The sequence below is a fragment of the Myxine glutinosa genome, chromosome 12 (genome assembly GCF_964187855.1).
Source record: "Myxine glutinosa chromosome 12, kmMyxGlut1.1, whole genome shotgun sequence".
Taxonomy (NCBI): domain Eukaryota; kingdom Metazoa; phylum Chordata; class Myxini; order Myxiniformes; family Myxinidae; genus Myxine; species Myxine glutinosa.
The window spans coordinates 62,898,215-62,922,265 of NC_136272.1; the positions used below are offsets into that span (position 1 = coordinate 62,898,215).

Sequence of the window (24,051 nt, forward strand, 5' to 3'; positions counted from 1 at the left end):
CCTCAAGCTGAATCTCCATGGAATAAAACTTTTCTTCTCCCTGTCTACTGTATCCTCCGGTATGATCAACCTTAACCCCGTTCTGGCGGCGCGGTTACACTCTGCATGAAGAACTGTACATTTCTTATACATTTACACTGTACATTTCTCACTCTCCATGTGCCACGCTTGCATCTCACAAAAACCAGGAGGTGATGGGTTGGTAGCCTCTCTTTTCTACCATCTTTCTTCTGGTGTTGCTCCCCCTTCTCTTTCAGGCCCCTGCTCCTCAAAGTTGCATACAACAACAACAACAAAACAACAACAACAACAACAACAACAGGCATTTGCAGGCCATTTTCCCTGCTAGAGCAGGGGTTAGCCTCAAAGTTGCATGCATTCTTCAAATAACCATGTCCTTGTGATCTCTCCAAAATACAGGATTACGGTTCATCTCCACTACTTTGTTCCTCTTTTTTCCCCACCAGAGTCAGTACAGTCACCATTTCCTTCAGACCTTCAAGATGGCAATAAACTACCGGTAATTATTCATCCCTCTTGTGATCCTCGCCAACCCTCCCACAACCCTTCCTGTTAACCAACCATATACAGTCACGTGAAAAAGTAAGTACACCCCATGTAAAGTTTTGACTTTTTCAACATATTTCAACATACAGCTATTTGATCTTCATTTCAACAATATTGATAGATAAAGGTGATATAATATAACAAATATCATGAAACATTTACATTTTGTAGTCCATTGTTTAATTTAAATAAACATAAATGCAAATTTCGCATGTGGAAAAAGTAAGTACACACCTGGCTCCAATCGGTGGTATTGCCCCCTTTGGCAGAAACAACCTCAAGTAGGCGATTCTTATAACTGTCTACCAGTCTCTGACATCGACTGGAAGAAATATTTACCCACTTCTCCATGTAGAATTCCTTCAGCTGCGCGTTGTTTGAGGGGTTTCTTGCATGCACAGCTCGTTTCAAATCCCCCCACAACATCTCGATGGGATTTAGATCCGGGCTTTGACTTGGCCATTCCAGAACACTCCATTTCTTTCTTTTCAGCCATTCCTTGGTGGATTTACTGGTATGTTTAGGGTTATTGTCATGTTGCAAGGTCCACCTTCGGTTGAGCTTCAACTTTCCGACAGATGGCCTCACATTATCCTCAAGCACCCTCTGGTACAATGAAGAATTCATAGTGGATTCTATGATGGTGAGCTGCCCAGGCCCTGATGCAGCAAAGTTGCCCCAAATCATAACATTTCCACCACCATGCTTTACAGTTGGTATCAGGTTCTTGTGGTCAAATGCTGTCTTTGGTTTTCGCCAAACATGTCTTCTGGTACTGTGGTCAAATAGCTCTACCTTTGACTCATCTGTCCAGAGCACACAGTTCCAGAAGTGCTGGTCTTTGCCGAGGTATTCATTGGCAAACTTTATTCTTGCCCTGATGTTCTTTCTGGACAGCAAAGGTTTCCTCCTGGCACACCTCCCATGTAGATCAAATTTGTGCAGCCTCTTTCTAATGGTAGACTCGTGCACTTTGACATCAACAGTAGCAAGAGCTACCTGTAGGTCCCGTGATTACATTCTGGGGTTCTTAGACTTCGTTCAGCATCTTGCGGTCTGCTCTCGGGCTGAACTTGCTGGGGTGGCCTGGCCTGAACAAGTTGGCAGTTGTTTGGAATCTTCTCCACTTGTAGATGATCTTCCCGACAGTCGAATGATTGATTTCAAATTGTTTGGAGATCTTTTTAAATCCCTTCCCAGACACGTAGGCATCTATAACCTTCTTTCTGAAGGCCCCAGAGAGCTCTTTTGATCTAGGCATGGTGACGCCACACACTTCAACAACAAAGAGCAAACCAAACTAAATGTCTGAGGTTTAAATAAGACAGGTTCCTCCAAGATCCTCTCGAACGATGTTCTAATCATTTGCACCTGAGCTGGTGCACCTGATTCTAATTTTAGGTATTTGAAGTAGTGATAAATGTAGGGGTGTACTTACTTTTTCCACATGCAAAATTTGCATTTATGTTTATTTAAATTATACAATGGAAGCGAAATTTGCATTTATGTTTATTTAAATTATACAATGGACTACAAAATGTAAATGTTTCATGATATTTGCTATGTTATATCACCTTTATCTATCAATATTGTTGAAATGAAGATCAAATAGCTGTATGTTGAAATATGTGGAAAAGTCTAATCTTTACATGGGGTGTACTTACTTTTTCCACATGCGAAATTTGCATTTATGTTTCTTTAAATTATACAATGGAAGCGAAATTTGCATTTATGTTTATTTAAATTATACAATGGACTACAAAATGTAAATGTTTCATGATATTTGTTATATTACATCACCTTTATCTATCAATATTGTTGAAATGAAGATCAAATAGCTGTATGTTGAAATATGTTGAAAAAGTCAAATCTTTACATGGGGTGTACTTACTTTTTCACGTGACTGTACCTTTCTCAAACCTGAAGTATATGATCAATTGAGCGTAACAAAACACAGAATTGCGAACCAAATCTTCATTAAAATTAAGAGCGTTCAATAGTAATCGGAGATTCTGCAATTATTAAAGTGTACACTCCCATAACACTGTCGTGCTCTGCTGTATTGGGCATACACGACTTTTGAAATGGTGTAATCCGCCACAATATGCTCGGTGCTCATGCACAAACCTAAGGAAACCAGCATGTTTGGGGCATATTCCAAAGTGTTCGAAAGGAAGCACATTATGTGTCCGGGAAAGGGATTGTTACCTGGAATGGCTCACAAAGCTATAAAATAAGTGGAAAATACTTGGAAAAGTACCTGAGAGAAAGAGCTGTGCCTCTGCACAATGAAAGACTTGGAGAGCTTTCTCAGTTTGCTGAACGGGCAGCTGCTCGTACTGCAAACTCTTGATCACGTTGGTCGGTGCAAGGCCCGAGTGAACGGGCGTGTATTACTCAACCCCCCCGACCGATTTATACCAGGAAATGGACAGTGTATCTGGAATAGGTACTTCCAAGAGTGAAACTGCAGAAATTTTTTTAAAAACAAAAAAACACTCCTTTGTAGGTGGTCCGGAAGCATGATCCCCTGGAAAATTTTGCTAAATTTATGTCAAAATATGCATTTTGTCAGGTGATTTTGTCCAAATTGTAACAAAAAAAACTATGCAAATAAAAAAGTAATATTTGGGGAAATGTTTTATTTCACCTGAACATCCATTACTGAGAAGATTATTTTCAGTTAGTAAAGCACTTCATTATTATAAAATAAATTAATTCTGAATACCACATACCTTTCAAGGACTTTTGATACACTAGTGGTGCTGTTGGTCCAAATTTTCATTGGTCTTCACGGCCTTGTAGCATGCCTACCTGCTGTAGTGCTGGAGCATTAGCTTACCTTTCACCAAACCCAGATATGCTCGAGCCAGGGTGGGGGTTATAGGTTCATTATTATTATTGACAAATGCATTACTACTGTATTATTATTGTTGTTAATATTATTGGTATTAATTTTAAAATGCTTTGTTGCAATGTATCTTTTTTTTTTTTTTTGAATTATAATGCCATGGAAGGACCTATTAAGATGCTCTATATACACACACATCTCATTTTTTATTTCTGTTACTCAATTCGGGGAGAGGGAGAGTGGAAGCTACGGGAGCTGTGAGGGCTGTTTTAAATATAATGTTTGTTTGGTTACGGGGCCTCAAGAGAGATATTAAATTTTTGAATATATTGTTAAAAGGAGAAGCGCCCATTCACGTATGTGTGTGTGTTTTATATACACTGCCGCTGCCCGCTTATAGTTTAAACAGGTAATGTTAAAAAACCGAACACCGCTCATCCATGGATATTTCTCATATTTCCTAGATTTTCTTGAGTCCAATTTGCATTTAGAAATAGAACAATTATGGTTAGCCATTTCTAAATTTCCACTATTTCGTTTAAATGCTGAAAATTTTATTTTAATATACGATTTGAATGAAAGATTTCATGGCAGCAATGGCAGGTTATAGGGTGCCCGGCGAGCCGAACTAAATCACCGTAAACACATGCACAAAAGGCCTCATATCGCATTCATACGTAATTTTTAAAGCCCCATATTAATTGGAATGGAAGGGAATGAAGAAAAGTATATTTTACACTCCAGGTGCTCTTCTATATTTACCAGGTGATCCATTCCATTGTTATCCCTATTTTTTAACTGAAAAAATGCAAGCCCAATATGCATCATCTGTCAATAGACCATTTAAAATTCAGAGATTTCTCTGTACACAAAAAGGGGCTTTTTCTGCCAGACATTGATCAAGTAAAAAATTAACATACCTTAGGGTCCTCACCAAACTGTGAAAACTGCACATCACTGAGCAAGCTGCGTGCAGTCTTGATTATATCCTTGCACTTCTTAGGCGTCTCTTCCACCTTTCCCGCCAGGAAGAGGCAGCAGGCTGCTGTCACCTGCCAGCAAAATTACTCTCAAATAGAGGAATTACAATTTCCTCATTGAAACTGCGCATTTGTTTTTTTTTTAAATTTTGAACTGTTCCAACTTATTCCTCATTCCCAAAACACCTTCCTGGCCATCATCCATCATCCGATTGCCACAACTAATAGTCAACATCACAATCCGATAAGCCTTCTCCATCAAAGAGAGATATGAATAATCCATCACCTTATCCTTTAATCTCTTGGTGTATTGTTTGCAGTCAAATATTAGTTTAACCAAAGAAAATGTCATAGAAGCAAGTTTCTTGTCCATTCAAGGAAGTAAAGTGGACTGACCAATCAGATAGTCTCTATGACTAGGGTTAGAGTTCAAAATACTTACATAGCGTGCAAACTGTTTGAAGGAGTGGAACATGTAAAATCTGTGGAAGTAAACAATCCCAGTGGCCAAAGTGTCGTAGTGTCTGCTCCGTTGTTAAGACAAACCAAAACCCACATGAGTGGTTGCATTACACAAATGAGTGCAACCAAGAAGTACAATGAAAAATCCAGCATCAAGATGTGACAATTTGCTAACACGTTCATTTTGGGGTTTTTTCACGAGAAACGTTAAATTGACAGTGGGGTAAGCGGGACAATAACTGCACAGAATTCTTTTTTTAAAATACTTGGTCTAAGTCAAACATGTAAAGTTTTGACTTTTTCAACATATTTCAACATACAGCTATTTGATCTTCATTTCAACAATATTGATAGATAAAGGTGATATAACATAACAAATATCATGAAACATTTACATTTTGTAGTCCATTGTATAATTTAAATAAACATAAATGCAAATTTCGCATGTGGAAAAAGTAAGTACACCCCTACATTTATCACTACTTCAAATACCTAAAATTAGAATCAGGTGCACCAGCTCAGGTGCAAATGATTAGAACATCGTTAGAGAGGATCTTGGAGGAACCTGTCTTATTTAAACCGCATTTAGTTTGGTTTGCTCTTTGTTGTTGAAGTGTGCGGCGTCACCATGCACAGATCAAAAGAGCTCTCTGAGGTCTTCAGAAAGAAGGTTATAGATGCCTACGAGTCTGGGAAGGGATTTAAAGAGATCTCCAAACAATTTGAAATCAATCATTCGACTGTCTGGAAGATCATCGACAAGTGGAGAAGATTCCAAACAACTGCCAACTTGTTCAGGCCAGGCCACCCCAGCAAGTTCAGCCCGAGAGCAGACCACAAGATGCTGAAAGAAGTCTCGAAGAACCCCAGAATGTCATCACGGGACCTACAGGTAGCTCTTGCCACTGTTGATGTCAAAGTGCACGAGTCTACCATTAGAAAGAGGCTGCACAAATTTGATCTACATGGGAGGTGTGCCAGGACGAAACCTTTGCTGTCCAGGAAGAACATCAGGGCAAGACTAAAGTTTGCCAATGAACACCGAGGCAAAGACCAGCACTTCTGGAACAATGTGCTCTGCACAGATGAGTCAAAGGTAGAGCTATTTGGCCACAGTACCAGAAGACATGTTTGGCGAAAACCAAATACAGCATTTGACCACAAGAACCTTGTGGTCATCGTGGCTATTGCCCAGAAACAACTTGCTTTCGTCTCCTGGAAAGCAAATCCAACGGAAGGAAATCTCATTTCCTTTCACAAAGCCCGAAACAAGTGTCCACCCTCAGGAGAGCCAGGAAACAATATCTCTCCGTTCTCAGAGAACGTTGGTGTTGGCTTAGCCTGGTGTTGGCTTAGCGGTTAGGGTGCCGGCTTGGGATCCTAGGATCCTGGGTTCGAATCCCGGTCGATCGCTGAATTAACGCCAGGGGGGTTGACTCAGCCTGTCATCCTTCCGAGGTCGGCAAATTGAGTACCAGCTTCCTGGGATGAATGATCACGGTGTGTACCCCGGTTTAGAATAGGTACACCGTATCCCTGCGCATTGTAAGAGGCGACCAAGCGTTGGCGTCAGGAAGGGCATCCGGCCATAAAAACATTGCCTCAAACAGGGAACCATGATTGTCATGGGGCCCGCAAGGCTAACCCCCGCCCTAGCGGGGAAAATGGCCTTAAAGCGTTCATTCATTTCTCAGGACCGAACTCTCTTATCTGTCTCCCTCTTCCAAATCCTGGTGGCGTCTGGTCAAATCTGTTTCTGGTGTTTGTTCCCCCTCCATCCCCTCCCTCACCTCAAATGGCCACACGGCTGACTCCGCACGTGAAAAAGCTGAATGCCTCAACTCTGTGTTTGCCTCTAAATCTTGTGTCCCAAACCCATCCCTCTCTGTACCCACCGTACCCAGTCGTACTCAGCTGCTCCTGGACTCTGTGTCCTTTCCTCCTGACAAGGTGGAAAAGTTTCTGTCAACCCTCGACTCTGATTCTGCAACTGGACCTGACGGCATCAGCCCACGGGTCCTAAAATCATGTTCTTCCACTCTTTCACTCCCTCTCTCTGTTCTCTTCACCCTCTCTTTTGCTCAAGGTCATCTTCCATCTGCTTGGAAATCTGCCAACATAACCGTTGCACAAAAAAGATGCAAAAACAGATCCCAGCAACTACAGACCAATCAGCCTTCTCCCAATTATCAGCAAAGTCATGGAATCCATCATTGCTTCAGATATGAAATCTTTCCTCTTCTCCAATGGCTTGATCTCTGATCATCAATTTGGTTTCAGACCTGGACACTCCACTCTGGACATGCTGCTTCTGCTTTCTCAACAATGGATGGAGGTCCTCAATGCCAAACAGGAAATTAGAGCAGTCTCCCTTGACATATCACGTGCCTTCAATCCGGTCTGGCACCCCGCTCTGCTCACCAAACTCTCCTCTTTTGGTATCCATGGAAATCTCCACGCATGGCTGGCGGACTTCCTCTCTAGTCTTAGTCAACGTGTGGCCCTGAATGGGTTTCTCTCATCTCCTCTTCCTGTTCAGGCTGGAGTTCCCCAAGGCAGTGTGTTCTGGGCCCTGTGCTTTTTCTGGTCTTCATCAATGATCTCTCTGACTCTCTTGAAAATCCTCTCTATCTCTTTGCTGACGACTCTACTCTCTGTCGCTCCATTCTTCATCCCTCAGATCGGCAGTCTGCAGCCTCCTCACTCTCTGCAGACCTTGACAAAATCACAGACTGGGCAAACAAGTGGAACATGTCTTTCAATCCTGACAAATCTCACACTCTTACGATGTCTCTCCGAAAAGACCGACTGGACAACCCTCCCATCCACTTTCTGAATAATCCTCTCCAAGAAGTTCTGTCACTCAAGCTTTTGGGTCTCACTATCTGCCATGATCTTTCCTGGGAAAACCACATTTCAAATCTGGCCTCCAAAACAACAGCACAAGGACAAAATGATTCGATTTTGGTGAAGATCAGGATCTGGATACGAGAATTTTCTAAGTGATTCTTCACCATTGGGAGATAGAGCAAAAACTATACATAGCAAGATATCTCAAAAAGTTGTGGATGGATTTGGACAAAACTTGGTGGAGAGATTGGGTGTGTGACAAGGACTAATCGATTCGATTTTGGTGAAGATCTGAATATGGATTTGGATGACCACCTTTAGAGGCCATTATTCCCCCGCAGAGCAGGGGTTGGCCTTTTTCGGGCACCGTGGTCCCCTTTCTGAAGAAATGTTTTATTGTCGGATGCCGTTCCTGCCGCCAACCCTGTTAGTAGCCTCTTGCGACACACAGGGAATTATCAGTGAACTGGTACTCAATTTGCCAACCTTGGAAGGATGACAGGCTGAGTCAACCCACCTGGTGTGAATTCAGCGATCAACCGCGATTCGAACCCAGGATCCTAGGATCCCAAGCCAGTACCCTAACCGCTAAGCAAACACCAGGCTCCAATAGCAATCCAGGCAACAATATGGATTCGGATACGAGAATGATTTAATTTGTAAGTGATTCTTCACCATTGAGTGATGGGGCTAAAACCGATACACAGCAAGATATCTCAAAAAGGTATGGACGAGTTATGACTAAAGTTGATGGACGAGTTGGTTAGGTGACAAGAACAAGCAGATTAGATTTTGGTTCAGGTCCGAATCCAGATCCGGCCTATCAGTGGGATACAAAACATAAACTCTTCAGCCTGGCGGAGGTATGCGCTCTACCCAGTGCCCTTCTAGTTTAGTATGATGTTCATTTATCAGAACAGCATTAGTCCGTGGGCTGAGTAGGGTTTACATGCACCCCCCCCCCCCCCCACAACTTAACTTCCCAGGTATGTCCATGTACCCCCCACCCTAGGGGTTAGGAAAAACCATGTTAACAGAAAAAAACTCATTCCCTCATAGTTTGACCTCTGGTGACCTCATTAGTGACCTCATTTGCATATAACACATATCATTGTAAAGAGTGTCACAGGACAAACATTTTGAGGGGTCATATGCAACCATAGGATGACTAGGTATAAATTTATGGCCATTTGAATTTCGCCTACCCCTAATTTTCGGAAATCACTGACACAGGGGGGGTAACATCAAAATATGCGTGAGAGTTACCTTGGGAATGAGTTTTTTTTTCTGTTAACATGGTTTTTCCTAACCCCTAGGGTGGGGGGTACATGGACATACCCAGGAAGTTAAGTTGTGGGGGGGTGCATGTAAACCCTACTCAGCCCACGGACTACATCTAATCAATTCTAGATCAGCTGAGAGTGATGTAACTGCAATCTGCCTCGCAGAGGGATGAGGTAATGCACAACACAATTTAGAGCCATCTGTAAAAAGGAAGAGTTTTCCAGAGCTTCGGAGGGGTCGTTTATGTAGATGAGGAACAAGACTGTGCTCAATACTGCCTTGGTGAACTCCAGTCTGCACTGGGAGAGGCAGGGGAGGGTTCCATTGATGGCAACACATTGACTGCATGATGGGAGGAATTGCCAAATCCAGCAATGAGAGCAGCCTTGTATACCACAGGCAGAGAGAGAGCTTGGCAATTAAAGCAGGATGCCTGACTGTGGAATACCTAATATATGTCCAGAGAGATGATCCTGACCTCTTGATTTAAATTCAGATGCCCCTTGTGAACATTGCTGAAGGAGGAGCAGCAGCATGTTCAGAGTTAAGTGACCGGGACGTTATCAGGGGAGCAACAGCATGTTCAGCGTTGTGACCGGGATGTTATCAGGGGAGCAACAGCATGTTCAGAGTTAAGTGACCGGGACGTTATGTAAACTGATTGTCAGATCACGGTGTTGGTGTCCCTTGGAGTCAGGGTGTCCCAAAACTTCCCCTTCCCCCCCCCCCGCCCCCCACCCCCCGCCCAGCTCTACTGGGTCGCCACTGTACAATGGCGGGCATATAGCGGGAAGGATCATTCATTTGACATCTCAAATACCAAATTTAATAATGATCTAATGAGCCTTTCTTGTTCTGTTGCAGATTTTGTGAAGTGATGTCGTGGTCGGGTGATTCCGAGAAGAAAAGGTGGATATGCCGCATCATGGCTATCGCGTTCCGAGTCGCCAGGGATCAGGCGCCGGGAACCATATCCCGATCCTGGGTTGCCAAGTACCTGAACAGGTCTGAGGACTTCGTCAAACGCAATTGGAACCGTGATCCCTTCGATTGCGAGATGGACAGCCGGCCCGAACAGACAGCACAATGTTTGTCTCAGGAAAGAAGGGATATCATCATTGAGTCGCTTGCCAAGGAGAAGAAAAGCATTTGAGGGCTCCAAAAGGAGATTGAACGGGTTCGAGGGAAGAAGAACAGCTTATCAAGTATCCACAGGTTCCTTCAGTCCATTGGCGCAAAGGCTTTTCACCAAATTCCAGCACCGAAGCTGACGGAGAAGAACGTCGAGGATCGAATGTGGTTTTGTGAGTTTTTGAGCGAGTGGACCTCTGATGATTTTCTTTTCCTGGCCCCTTCTGATGAATTTTTCATTTTTGAGGCTCGACGTCCCAACTTCCAGAACGACAGAATTTGGGCTCTTCACAATGATGACATTCCACAAGAACTCAAGATTCGAGAGAAATCGAAGACAGCACGGTGCGTTGGCGTCTTCTTGATGTTCACAGCGAAAAGGCTGATGCGAGTCATCAAAGAGCAAGGACAATCATGAGACGGCAAATACCTCCGAGACATTGTGCTGACCCGCCATGTTATTCCGTTCTTACGGAACCCAGAAAATGTCCTCAGCATCAAGGAGACCACGTTTCTGCACGACCGAGCCCCGTGCATGAGCGCACTGGTGACCCAGAATCTTCTGAAGGCGAACAAGGTCGATTTTTTCGGAAACGATGAGTGGCCGGGAGCATCGCCTGACCTCAACGCCTGTGAACATTTGGGGGCGATACTCAAGGACAGAGTTGAACAACGCCTCCAGAACACCAGGGAAGAGCTTCTCACTGCTTTGACTAACGTCCTCGAAGAAATGGAGTTCGATGGTGACTTGTTTATGTCTCTCTTGGAATCCTACCCCACGCGTTTGGAGGCAGTTCGGTCGGCGGGCGGTGGGCACACCAAATATTGAACCAAAGCTTTGAAACTGTGCACATGAGATGTCGAATAATAAAGCTTTTTTCCCCTATTCGTGGTTTCTCCCTACCTCTCCTACGTTGGGCTGGGCAGGGGGGGGGCGGGGGGAGGGCTAAGGTGTTGGGACACCCGTATACACCAGCATAAAGATGTGACCATGTGATCATGCATAACTTTCTTATGTGCCTTTAGCCACCAAGGTGCTTGGCAGGCATTGCAGGAAGTACCTGTATTTACTTTTTTGTTTCTTTGAGGGTGGCATGTTCACATCAAAAAAATTAACATCAATGAGGGGGCACTTACTTGTTACATGCCAATGGGAGAGAGTAGGACTAGTTTGGGAAAATCAAAAGAGAGGAAAGGAAGGGAGAATGGGATGAGTAGGAGGAGTGGAAAGAGAAGACAAAGAAGGATTGGATTGAGAGAGATAGTAATAAGAAGGCCCGAGAGAAAGGGTATGTACCAAAGGATGTATGGTTGTGTTGACGAGGTAAATGCCACTATTTTGTTTATGTCATAAACCATTAGTATCAGACGCATGATCCAAGAGAACAAAATATGACATCACCTGGAACAATACATGTAAAGGATACAGGCCAAGTTTTGTGCCCACGTCAAATATGAATCGAGCTCCTTCTCGGCGGTACCGTGACTCGGTCATAGAATCCAAACCCTCCACATGCGAGGGGGTATGCACCCTCTCCTTCTTATCCCAATACCAACATGGCATTCGCTGATCGTACTTTACCAAGCTGCAGGTCATTGTGAAAGAATGCGACCTGCGATGCAGTCGATGTCACCAGCAAACAACCCTGTCGCAGACAGAACCGCAACACGTACAAGACCTTATTCACGATGATAAAAAAGACTTGCAAAAGTGAGGGGAAAAAAAATATTCAACCCAGCTGGGATTCAAACTCACAATCCCAGCTTGGGAGTCTGATGCCTTATCCATTAGGCCATTGAGCCAGTACATTATATATATTTTTTTATATTCTAAAGGGGTATAAAGCGTGTATACATGTATATTTACATATATATAATATACCAGTAGAAGCAGAGAAACGCAATTTCAGTCCCCATGTTAAAGTTGCATATAGAGAAACGATCCCATTTAAAGGGAGGGGCGCTGCACACCTCCCTTTGATATTGCAGATATCAAGCCTGGTGTTGGCTTAGCGGTTAGGGTGCCGGCTTGGGATCCTAGGATCCTGGGTTCGAATCCCGGTCGATTGCTGAATTAATGCCAGGGGGTTGACTCAGCCTGTCATCCTTCCGAGGTCGGCAAATTGAGTACCAGCTTGCTGGGATGAATGATCCCAGTGTGTACCCCGATTTAGAATAGGTACACCGTATCCCTGCGCATCATAAGAGGCGACTAAGGGTTGGCGTCAGGAAGGGCATCCGGCCGTAAAAACATTGCCTCAAACAGAGAACCATGATTGCCATGGGACCCGCAAGGCTAACCCCTGCTCTAGCGGGGAAAAATGGCCTTAAAACGATCATTCATTCATTTTCATTCCATTCCTCAATCAGTCCTCATCACATTATCTCAACCTGATTAGATCACGGCAGTGATTGTCCGTATGCCAACCCAGGGAGCTACAGTTGGTAGATTAAAACAGGTTTTCTTTGAGATCATGAAATGACATCAAATATAATTAGTGAAATCCAATACGAATAGTAAAAATATTATTAATGATATATTTGTATAAATACGTTATTTTAAAAAACCATATAAAGTGTGTGTATATATTGTTGCGGATCTCAACGTCGGCCTTTCCCCTTACCAAGGGGGGGTTAGTCCCCTTGTCTTTTACTAGCCGACGTGATCCGGGGCTATGACGTTCCTTCCGGTCAGCGTTGGGTAGGGTCGTAGGCCGAATTCCTAATACCTAATTACCAACGCCTCCCAGGAAGCAAGGAAATAACCCCGCCGAATCACGGTTGTAGTGGAAACGCCGAGCGATAGCGAGCCGTGATCCGAGCTGTTAACAGGAACTAAACCCGATCTGAGCTGTTCCGAATCGTGCCACGCTTACCCAATGGAGGAAAGGACTGATACGGTCAAATTAGGAAGAAACAAAGAAGAACAATTGGTTTATTAATAAGTTGTACAGGAAGGAGGAGAAGAACACACAGTGAAGCTTATACAGTCTTAGCTTATCCCTGGACACGGGCCCATTTCACTCTCAGACACACTCACACAGGGATGTAGAAGGTCAGGGTGATGGTCCCGGGATGATGGCATCCAGGCAGTTTCCTCCGGTCCCCGACTCGTACTGTGAAGCAGATGGTCAGAGCGGCAGAAGCTCCCCGCGGGTCATTTACGCGGAGCGGACAGTTACAGGGCGAAAGGCATGGCTGGCTGGCGGTTACTGGCGACCACGGTCGCGTACGTATTAAATGCACTGGCGCTATATGTGCTCCCAATGCCGCTCAATAGGCGCTCCCCAATGCGCTTTCCTCACGAGGCCTCTTTGCACAATCACGTCGCATAAGCCCTTTGGTAGCAAGCGCGATTCCTTCAGTCCTCTTATACAGTTCTCTCATAAGGGCAGTCCTTTTCAACGAGTGCAGTTGTGTCAGTCCTCTTACAAAGCCCCTCGCTCATCAGTGCTTCTGGTAAGTCCTGTTACAAAGCCCCTCGCTCATCAGTCCTTTCAAGGGCTGTGTGCGCGCGTTTATATAGCGCAGCCCAGCGAACCCACTCGAACTTACCAGCTGCACCCTTACCACGCCCTTTCACCCGAGCCCTGGTTGGTTGTTGGCTCTTACCGTCTCGCTGCCGCTCCCCGACCTCAACGCCAGCTCCACCCTCTCTCAGGCCTACCTCGTGTCATTTGGCTGGTTTTGAGCGAAAACACTTACCAGCAGCGTACGCTGCTGGCAAAGGAGGTGGATTAGCCGAATCAGGGCGCGGGATGGATGCTGCCCAATGAGGTTGATTTGGAGGGTGGAGGCAAAATGAACAGGACCTAAACTTAATTCTTTTACACAATGCAGGTATCACGAATGGAAATGGCCTTATTCTCACACATACTATGACATAACTAATGTTCTAAGGTGGCCTACGTATTGCTTGTGGACTAACTATGGGGGCAAACCTTTAACCTTTAATGATGGTATATGTACATTCTCAGAACCGCAACAATATACAGTGAAACCTTGACTTACGAGTGCACCAACTTACGAGTTTTCCGAGATAAAAGCCGTCGCTCGGGCGGTTTTTTGCTTTGAGATGCGAGCCGAGATCTGAGTTACGAGCTTATGCCACCCGCCACTAGGTGGCCCAACGAGCGTTCCGGTCACGTGGTTATCTTGCCGTGCAAGCATCTCTGCCGTATATCGCTGCTGCTTTGTTTTCGCATGTTGGTTATTTTGGAAAATTTCTTAGTTTTAACCATGGGTCCTAAGAAATTGAGTGCCAAGGGCAGTACTGAGAAGAAGAAGAGGATGATGCGCTTGGATATAAAACACGCAATCGTCGAAAAACATGAGCGAGGTGTGCGTGTTGTCGACTTGGCGAGGCAGTACGATCGTAGCAGTACGATCTAAACATTTTGAAAGGGAGGAAGAAACAAACCTCGTTGGACAGGTTTTTATTGAAACGCCCTGCAAGTGAAAGCGAGGAAAGTGTGGCGAAAAAGGCAAAAGTCATCTCCTCCACCTCCGCCAGCATCTTCGTCTGATCTTCAAGGTAAATACACTTAATAAAACCAGTTTATTTCTTTACATTGTGGCGGACACGGAAGCCCACTGGCGTGGTGACATCATTCCGCGCACCAAGTGGGCGGCGGCCACGCCGAGGGGTAGGCGTGGCCTCAGGATATACACCGGGCGCGCAGCCCGGACCGCGCCAGTGTTACAGTGAGCTCTTGAATAAAGACTCTGACAAATTACCGCGTTGTCCGCTTCCTCCTTGTTTACAAGCAGCGCGCGTAACGCCGCTTATTATGTACAGTATATACGAGGTCGTGCTTGTTTATACATTATTTGTTATTTATAAAGTACATTTTTCTTATTTAAAAACACGTAACAAAAAAAATTGGTGTGGTTTTTTGGGGGCTGGAACGGATTAATAGCATTTCAATGCATTTTAATGGGGAAATTTAATTTGAGAAACGAGCAAATTGAGTTACGAGCTCGGTCACAGAACGAATTAAACTCGTAAGTCAAGGTTTCAATGTATATGTATATATATATATATATAAAAGCGAAATGTGCGTTTGTTTGTTTATTCATTTGTGAACCTACTCCTCTGAGCTCCCATGGTTAATCGGCACGAAACTTTATAGGATAACATCTTTTACCACCCTGCACATAAATAGGTGTTTTAAAACAGTTATTTTTCACAATTCATAACTTAAAACCATCCGAGCCGCCACCTGTCGCCATGATCTCCGAGGGTTGATCCACATAGACAAATCTTTATAAAAAGCCAAATTTTTATCTGATTTCAACACGGATATCGATATAATTAGTTTGATGGTGTGCTCCGATAATCAAATATGTTATCATATGTGAGAAACTACTCTTCATCAAGACGTTACCATGATCGGGAAGTTCGGCAAAGAAGGAGTCACGTGACCTCTCAAATGAGCGAATTATTCAAAAACCGAAAATCGTACGAACACAATCTATACATCATTTTAAAGGTAATTTTACTGCTCATCTAACATCACTTTCAAGTGTGAAAAAATTGTTCGTAGAAAAAAGGACCCATGTGACAGTGTGACACCAACTACAAACAGCCACTTGACAACGGGTGAACCTCCAATGATTATGATTACCTCATCCTCACATCAAGGTGAGTTGTTGTTTTGCTTTTTGTTTGGGATCTTACTGCTTTGAGCTCCCAAGGTTAATCACAACAAAACTTTCTACTGTCAGATTTTTAACCACGGTATACCTGAAAATGGGTTTTATACCATGACGGTGATGAGGAGGTCATTTGGCCTGTTATTGTCATGTTGCACTCCCAAGTTAATTTATTTACGAACCCGAGGTAATTTATCTACTACACCTTCACTCCTTTCCACACTTTAGACCCTTTCCACCGCTTAGACCCCTTTGACCCTTTACACCCCCTTAGATCCCTTTGACCCTTTACACCCCTTAGACACTTTAAATCCCTTAGACATCTTTCGACCCTTTACACCCCTTAGATGCTTTAAACCACTTAGAAACCACTGACCCTTTGCACCCCTTAGACTCTTCACACCCCTTTTAACCCTTTACACACCTTAGACATCTTTCGACCCTTTACACCCCTTAGATGCTTTAAACCACTGAGACTCTGTTCGACCCTTTACACCCCTTAGACCATTTACACCCATTTAGACCCATTACACTCCTTAGACCTTTGACACCCCTTTAGACCCTTCACACCCCCTTATACCTCTTTAACCATTTACACCCCTTAGACCCCTTTGACCATTTACACCCATTCAGACCCCTAACACTCCTTAGACCCTTTACACCCCTTCGATCTCTTTAGACCCTTTACACCCCTTAGATCTCTTTAGACCCTTTACACCCCTTAAGACCCCTTCGACCATTTACACCTCTTTAGACCCCTAACACTCCTTAGACCTTTTACACCGCTTAGATCCCTTTCGACCCTTTACACCCCTTAGTCGTCTTTGACAATTTACACACCTTTAGACCCCTTACACTCATTAGACCCTTTACACCCCTTTTACTCCTCTACACCCCCTTTAAACCCCTTAGACATTTACAGCCTTTAGACCCTTTCATACCCATTTTGACCCTTTTGAGACATATACACCTTTTGACACTTTTCAGACCTATTGACTTTTTAAGACACTTTGGCCAATTTAAGACCATTTGGACACTTTTGACCCCTTTTGCTCTTTCGTCCTTGGACACCTTTAAACCCCATTTGGCCCTTTTAAGATCCTTGATTCTTTAAACACTTTAGACCCCTTTATGACCGCCCCCCCCCCCCCAAAAAAAACTTTAGGCCCCTTCGATAATTCGAAAAAATTTCCTCCCAAAATCGGTTTTGACGACCTTTTCTGTGCACTATTCGCATCGCATCACAAGTTGCGATGACGAATCTAAACTGATATCTCAAAATGAAACTGATGTTGAAACGTGGGAGAGGGGGGAAGAGGGGGAAGGGGGGAGGGGGAGGCAGGAGAGGAAGAGGGTTCATATATATGCTGTTGGGTGAATGTGGTGTTCATCACGTTTCTGAGTTGTGTGAGGCCGATCAGGAGGAAGAAGAAGCCGTATTACCAACTTCGTACACTTCCGGAATTATTTGATTTATTTGTATTCAAATGTCTGGTGATTGTTTTGTATTTATTTATGCGAATGTGTACCTGTATATAACTGTCATTTAGTCTAGTAGGAAGACTAGGTCCCCCTGCACCCCCCGGAGATATACTTCTAATCAGTGTTTCTAGATTGGAAAAAATGTGTAGAAAATGACTAGCTATGGCCCCAAGCTGAAATAATGTCCCACATACCATTTTTATGCAAATTACTGCTGCCATTATCAAAAAAAGACTAGGTCCCCCTGCACCCCCCGGAGATATACTTCTAATCAGTGTTTCTAGATTGGAAAAAATGTGTAGAAAATGACTAGCTATGGCCCCAAGCTGACAAAATGTCCCACATACCATTTTTATGCAAATTACTGCTGCCATTATCAAAAAAAGACTAGGTCCCCCTGCACCCCCCGGAGATATACTTCTAATCAGTGTTTCTAGATTGGAAAAAATGTGTAGAAAATAACTAGCTATGGCCCCAAGCTGAAAAAATGTCCCACATACCATTTTTATGCAAATTACTGCTGCCATTATCAAAAAAAGACTAGGTCCCCCTGCACCCCCCGGAGATATACTGAAACTGGCAGTGACTGGTGATTGAAATGCGGTGCCTTTTTGTGTTTCAGGTCGAGGTACGTGAACTCCCCACGATCTACAGCAACCAGGAAGAGACTGATACCAGGGTGGTTCTGTACCTCCATCATGCTGCTACCATCGGATACAAGAACGCTGTAGTCAGAACACCGGACACAGACATCCTCCTGATCCTGCTCCACCATGCCCACAACATCAAGCTGACGGTGTACCTGGATACAGGGTCAGGGAAGCATCGCCAACTTGTCAACGTCTCTGAGCTGGCAGAATCCCTGGGAGAGGACTACTGTGCCACTCTCCTGGGGTACTATGTGTTCAGCGGAGAAGACTGCACCAGTGCCTTCAAAGGGAAGGGAAAAGTCGGGCCCTTGAAAAAGCTGGAGAAGAATCCCAGGTTTCACAGGGCATTCGGTGAATTTCACAGGGTATTTAGAAAAATAAAACTTTGTGTTAACGTCTGTGTAGACGGACCTTAATATGAGTCTATTATTTCGTAAAACTGTGATTATTTTGTAAATAAAGCACTAATTAGCATACTAGTATACCATAGACACATGTAATCATGTTATGAATAGTTCTATCATGATCTATGCCCTTCAAAACATGGGTCTAGACACCTTCATTTTTCAATTATCTGCAATATTGGCTGAGATATGTCAAAAATCGTTTTTTTGATAATGGCAGCAGTAATTTGCATTAAAATGGTATGTGGGACATTGTTTCAGCTTGGGGCCATAGCTAGTCATTTTCTACACATTTTTTCCAATCTAGAAACACTGATTAGAAGTATATCTCCGGGGGGGGGTGCAGGGGGACCTAGTCTTTTTTTGATAATGGCAGCAGTAATTTGCATAAAAATGGTATGTGGGACATTTTTTCAGCTTGGGGCCATAGCTAGTCATTTTCTACACATTGTTTCCAATCTAGAAACACTGATTAGAAGTATATCTCCGGGGGGTGCAGGGGGACCTAGTCTTCCTACTAGACTAATTAATTTTTAAAAGCTTTGGCACTATCGAGCTTTTTTTTTAACTCCAAAAAAAACGGTTTGTTTTTTTTTCCATTTTTTTTTTTTTTTTTTGTCGAAATGCAAAACACTCCCTGGCATTCACTGATGAACCTCTGAAAGTTTGACTTAGATCCGTTCAGCCATCTCTGAGAAAAATGGCAACATACACATCTCTCTTATAATTATATAGTACTAGTAGATACAATTCTCGCCAGCTCTTCGTGTTGTACGTCAATGACCTGCCGACTAAGATACAGAAGTCAGAACTCTGTCCAGGTTGATCTGACGACACGAAGATCTATGGGGACGGCACAAACCGAGCACACTCACCAAAGCGTGCAACCCGCGCAATGGCCAATGTATTGACATCGTCCATGACGTTTATCTTTTCAAAGCGTATGGTGTGCCGAGGGAAAATAACTGCGTCTCACGATGCAAAACTTAAGAAACCCATCCATTTGCAATAACTATATCAGACTTTAATTCTCACCTTTGTATTTGCCAGACAGGTTTATCCAACTGTGTGTGTGATCCGCTTTGCTTTCCCCCATTTGCTTCAACAACTCATTCACCGAACACCACCCGCCATTTTGTGAACTTCCGGAAGCACTTCAAGGGGTACAGGAAATTCCTACTTCGCCGGTTTTTCCTCAAACTTTTTTTCCCACAAACCACCATGATTTTTCCTCAAACTATAACAATCCAGTGTTCGAAGGTTATAGTGCATATTATGGAATATTCAAACACATATATTTATTTATAAGACTCAAATGCATTTTTAAAATCTCGTCTTCGTCCAGAATGACGTCGGCAAATACACGTAAGCGCTTCATAATTAAATAATGCAAATATATGACAAGATATATTAATTAAACTTCATTATCTACACGAGATGTTTGCCACAATTAAAATAAATAATAGCTTTTTATTATTAAGAGCCCTTGGCATCTCATCTATACACCGCCACAATCGCCCACAAAAGCAAACAAATGCTCTTCCGTGAACTTCGCTCTTGAAGAAAAAGAAATGTAAATTAAATTCGGTATAAAACAAAAAATATGAAGAATCTAATCATAAAATAGTATTATAAATTATTTGCAATCAAATATAGCTGCAGCAGTTATTTACCTGGGGTGTGTTTGATTTGATTTCGTTACCGAGCAGGTAGCGCTTGCCAAGCCAGCCGTACCTTATAAATGGAGTGCTTGCTTGAGTGCTTAAGCCGCTTGGCGAGAGCTCCACAATAAACTTGGTAATTGAGCTCCCGCTCTTGTTTGGACATTATATTTATTTTATAATGTGACGGACACGAAAGCCCACTTGCGTGGTGACATCATTCCGCGCACCAAGTGGGCGGCGGCCACGCCCGAGGGGTAGGCGTGGCCTCAGGATATACACTGGGCGCGCCAGTGCTACAGTGACCTCTTGTCAAAAAAGACACTTTTGTTTAACTGCGTTGTCCGCTTCCTCCTTGGTAGCAAGTCGCGCGCGTAGCACCGCGCTTCATTGGTGACTCCGACGTTTTGGTCGGCCGTCACTGACCACCCGAACCCGCCACAGCCATGGCAACCAACGCAGTAGCGATAAAGCTCCCCGAGTTCTGGGAAGCTCAGGCGGAGATCTGGTTCCTGCAGGCCGAAGCCCAGTTCAGGCTTCGACGCATCACGGCGGACGAGACACGCTACTGCCACGTGGTCGCCTCCCTCGGGGCCGGCGCAGCCGCCCGTGTCGTGTCGGTCCTGAGGAACCCACCGGCCCACGACAGGTACGGGGCGATCAAGCGTCTCCTCCTCGCCACGTTCGGCCTCACGGTGGACGCATGGGCCGATCGCCTCTTGGACCTCCCCGAGCTCGGTGACACGCGACCGTCGGTCCGAATGGACCATATGCTGTCGCTCATGGGCGACGAAACCCCGAACGCTCTATTCCGGGCGTTATTTCGACGCCAGCTGCCGGCACGAGTCTGCCTCGCGTTGGCCGGTTCCGCGACAACGGAACCCCGTGCGTTCGCGGCCGAGGCCGACAAGTTCTACGCGGCTTTGGACACGCGGGCGAGTTTCGGTGCGGCCGTAGCCCGAACCTCCTGCGGGTGCCCACCCCTGCTCCGAGGGGCGCCTCGTGGCGGCCGCCACGCCCCGCCCACCACCACCGCGGAAACCGCGGCCTCCGGCTTCGCCGCAAACCTGATGCCATTTCCACGCTAGGTTCGGCCACGAGGCTCGGCAATGTCGCCCGCCGTGCTCATTCGGCAGGTCGGGAAACGCCCGGGCTGGCCCTCGGTAGTGGCACTGAGCGCCGGCCGATTAAACAGCCTCCTATACATAACGGACACCTTATCCGGGCGCCGTTACCTGTGCGACACGGGAGCGCAGATGAGTGTCTTTCCCGCCGGTACGTCCGACAAGCAGTCCGCGGGCCGGGGCCCCGCGCTGCTTGCTGCCAACGGTACGCCCATTCGCACGTATGGAAAACGCTGCCTTTCTCTGCGGTTCGGAGGGCAGGTTTTCCGATGGTCGTTCGTCACTGCCGACGTGCCTATGGCACTGCTCGGCGCGGACTTCCTTTGTGCCAATGGCTTGTTGGTCGATGTCAAGCACAGAAGGCTTGTCCAGGCTGAGACGTCAGCTCGCTCGCTTGCACGTTGCCCGCCTCGTTGAGCAGCTCACGGAGCGGCTCATCGAGCGGCTCGCAGAGCGGCTTGCTGAGCGGTTCGGTTCCGGCCAGGTTCATCTGCACGCTTCCGGCAGCGGACGAATTCACCCACCTCCTCGCCCGTTTCCAGGCCCTCACGAGGCCCACCTTCTCGACGGGGACCGTCAAGCACGGGGTGGAACATCACATCCCCACCGCCGGGCCACCGGTCTACGCCCGGGCACGCCGCCTCGAGCCGACAAAGCTCGCGGTAGCTAAAGCGGAGTTTGCTACGCTGGAGCGGCTCGGCATCGTGCGGCGCTCCGAGAGCGCTTGGGCGTCGCCGCTCCACATCGTGCCCAAGCCCCGCGGGGGATGGCGACCGTGCGGGGACTATCGCCGTCTCAACGACGCCACCACCCCCAACCGCTACCCCGTCCCCCATATTCAGGACTTTTCCGCCCGCTTGGCGAATATGTCCTTCTTCTCGAAGGTGGACCTCATACACGGTTACCACGAGGTCCCCGTCAGGCCGGAGGACATCCCGAAGACGGCTGTCATCACGCCGTTCGGTCTTTTCGAATTTCTTCGGATGCCCTTTGGTTTGAAGAATGCAGCTCAGGCATTCCAGCGCCTCATGGACAGCGTCTTGCGCGACTTGGATTTTGTCTACGTCTTTCTGGATGACATCCTCGTCGCAAGCGCGTCCCACGAAGAGCACCTACACCATCTCTGCACGGTCTTCGAACGTCTGGGCCAACACGGCCTGATCGTGAACCCCGCCAAGTGCCGGTTCGATGTCGCCGAAATCGACTTTTTGGGGCACCGCGTCACCAGGCATGGGGCCGTCCCCCTACCGGCCAAGGTGGACGCGGTGAAGGGGTTTCCGCGCCCCCGCACGATCACGGGGCTCCAGGAGTTCCTGGGCATGGTAAACTTTTACCATCTGTTCCTGCCCCGCATCACCCAGCTCCTGCGCCCCTTGCACGAGGCCCTCCGAGGGAAGCCGGGCAAAGGTGACGTCACCTGGACCGAGCAGATGGATGCGGCGTTCGTCGGCGTGAAGCTCGCCTTGGCCAACGCCACCATGCTCGCGCACCCGGCGCCCGATGCACCGATCGCCCTCACCACCGATGCCTCGGACTACACGGTGGGCGCGGTGCACGAGCAATGGGTGCGTGGAGCTTGGCAACCGCTGGCGTTCTTCAGCCGGCAGTTTCGCCCGCCCGAACGCCGGTACAGTACCTTCGACCGCGAGTTGCTCGGGGCTCCACCTGGCGGTCAGGCACTTCCGCCATCTGCCCGAGGGCCATGCGTTCACGGCCTTAGTCGACCACAAGCCACTGGTGTTCGCGATGGGCAAGGTCGCCAAGCCATGGTCGGCCCGGCAGCAGCGTCACCTCTCGGCCGTGTCCGAATACACGACGGACATCCGGCTTGTCGCGGGGAAGGACAACCCGGTGGCGGATTTCCTTTCCCGGCCCGTTGCCCATGCGGTCCACCTCGGCATCGACTATGCCCGGATGGCGGCGGACCAGGCTGCCGACCCCGACGTCCAGGCCTTGCGGACCGCCGTTACGGGCCTCCACATCACCGAGGTGCCATTCAACGGCGCGGGCACGGCCCTCTGGTGCGACGTCTCCCTCGAGCGGCCTCGCCCCAACGTGCCCGTGGGCTGGCCGCGCCGGATATTAGACTCCATCCACGGCCTGTCCCACCCGGGCACGAGGGCCTCCCAGAGGTTGATCGCCGACAAGTTTGTCTGGCATGGCCTCCGGAAGGCCATCCGCGGCTGGGCCAGGACGTGCCTCGCGTGCCAGCGCGCGAAGGTGCACCGACACACCCAGGCCCCATTGGCCCCGTTTGCGGTGCCGGAACGTCGGTTTGACCACGTTCACGTGGACCTGGTGGGACCTCAGCCCCCCTCGCGGGGTTTCACCCACGTCCTGACCATGATGGACCGCACCACCCGGTGGCCGGAGGCCATGCCTTTGGTGTCAATGACGGCGGCGGACGTCGCGCAGGTGTTCATCGCCACCTGGGTCGCCCGGTTCGGCGCCCCCTCGGACATCTCGTCCGACCGCGGCCCCCAGTTCACCTCGGAGCTCTGGGGGGCGGTCGCGCGGGGGCTCGGGGTCCAGCTGCACCGCACCACGGCCTACCACCCCCAGGCTAATGGCCTGTGCGAGCGGTTCCACCGCTCGTTGAAGGCCGCGCTCCGGGCCACCCTCCGCGACGGCGGCTGGGTCGACAGGCTCCCCTGGGTCCTGCTGGGCCTCCGGACGGTGCCCAAGGAGGACCTGCGCACATCCGCGGCGGAGTTGGTCTTTGGACAACCGCTGTGGGTGCCGGGTGAGTTCCTCCCCGACCCCACGGCACCTTGGTCCACGGCGCAGGAGCGCTCCGCGCTGCAGGAGACCGCCCAGAGGTTCGCCCCGGTGCCGACGGCGCACCACGGGCACCCACCCATGCACGTCGCCCCGGAGCTTCGCACCGCGGAGTATGTCTTCGTCCGGCACGACGCCCACCAGACACCACTGCGGCCCCCGTACGACGGGC

At 47.2% G+C, this 24,051-nt stretch overlaps 1 protein-coding gene across 4 annotated transcripts in view; it reads right to left on the reverse strand.

The window, feature by feature from the left end:
- The window catches only part of CCNK (cyclin K), a 48,862-nt gene extending 29,390 nt beyond the window's left edge, over positions 1-19,472 (reverse strand). The window contains exons 1-5 of one of the 4 annotated variants that reach the window (XM_068131818.2): positions 19,352-19,471; positions 13,166-13,241; positions 11,553-11,771; positions 4,841-4,922; positions 4,339-4,470 (exon numbers count right to left, since the gene is read on the reverse strand). In XM_068131818.2, the coding sequence (XP_067987919.2) occupies positions 4,339-4,470; positions 4,841-4,922; positions 11,553-11,722 (384 nt within the window). In that variant the 5' untranslated portion in view covers positions 11,723-11,771; positions 13,166-13,241; positions 19,352-19,471. Of the gene's footprint in view, positions 1-143; positions 455-4,338; positions 4,471-4,840; positions 4,923-11,552; positions 11,772-13,165; positions 13,242-19,351 lie in introns of those variants that run through there. The other 3 variants (XM_068131817.2, XM_068131820.2, XM_068131819.2) reach the window with 3 other exon arrangements.
- Positions 19,473-24,051: the final 4,579 nt, after the last annotated feature.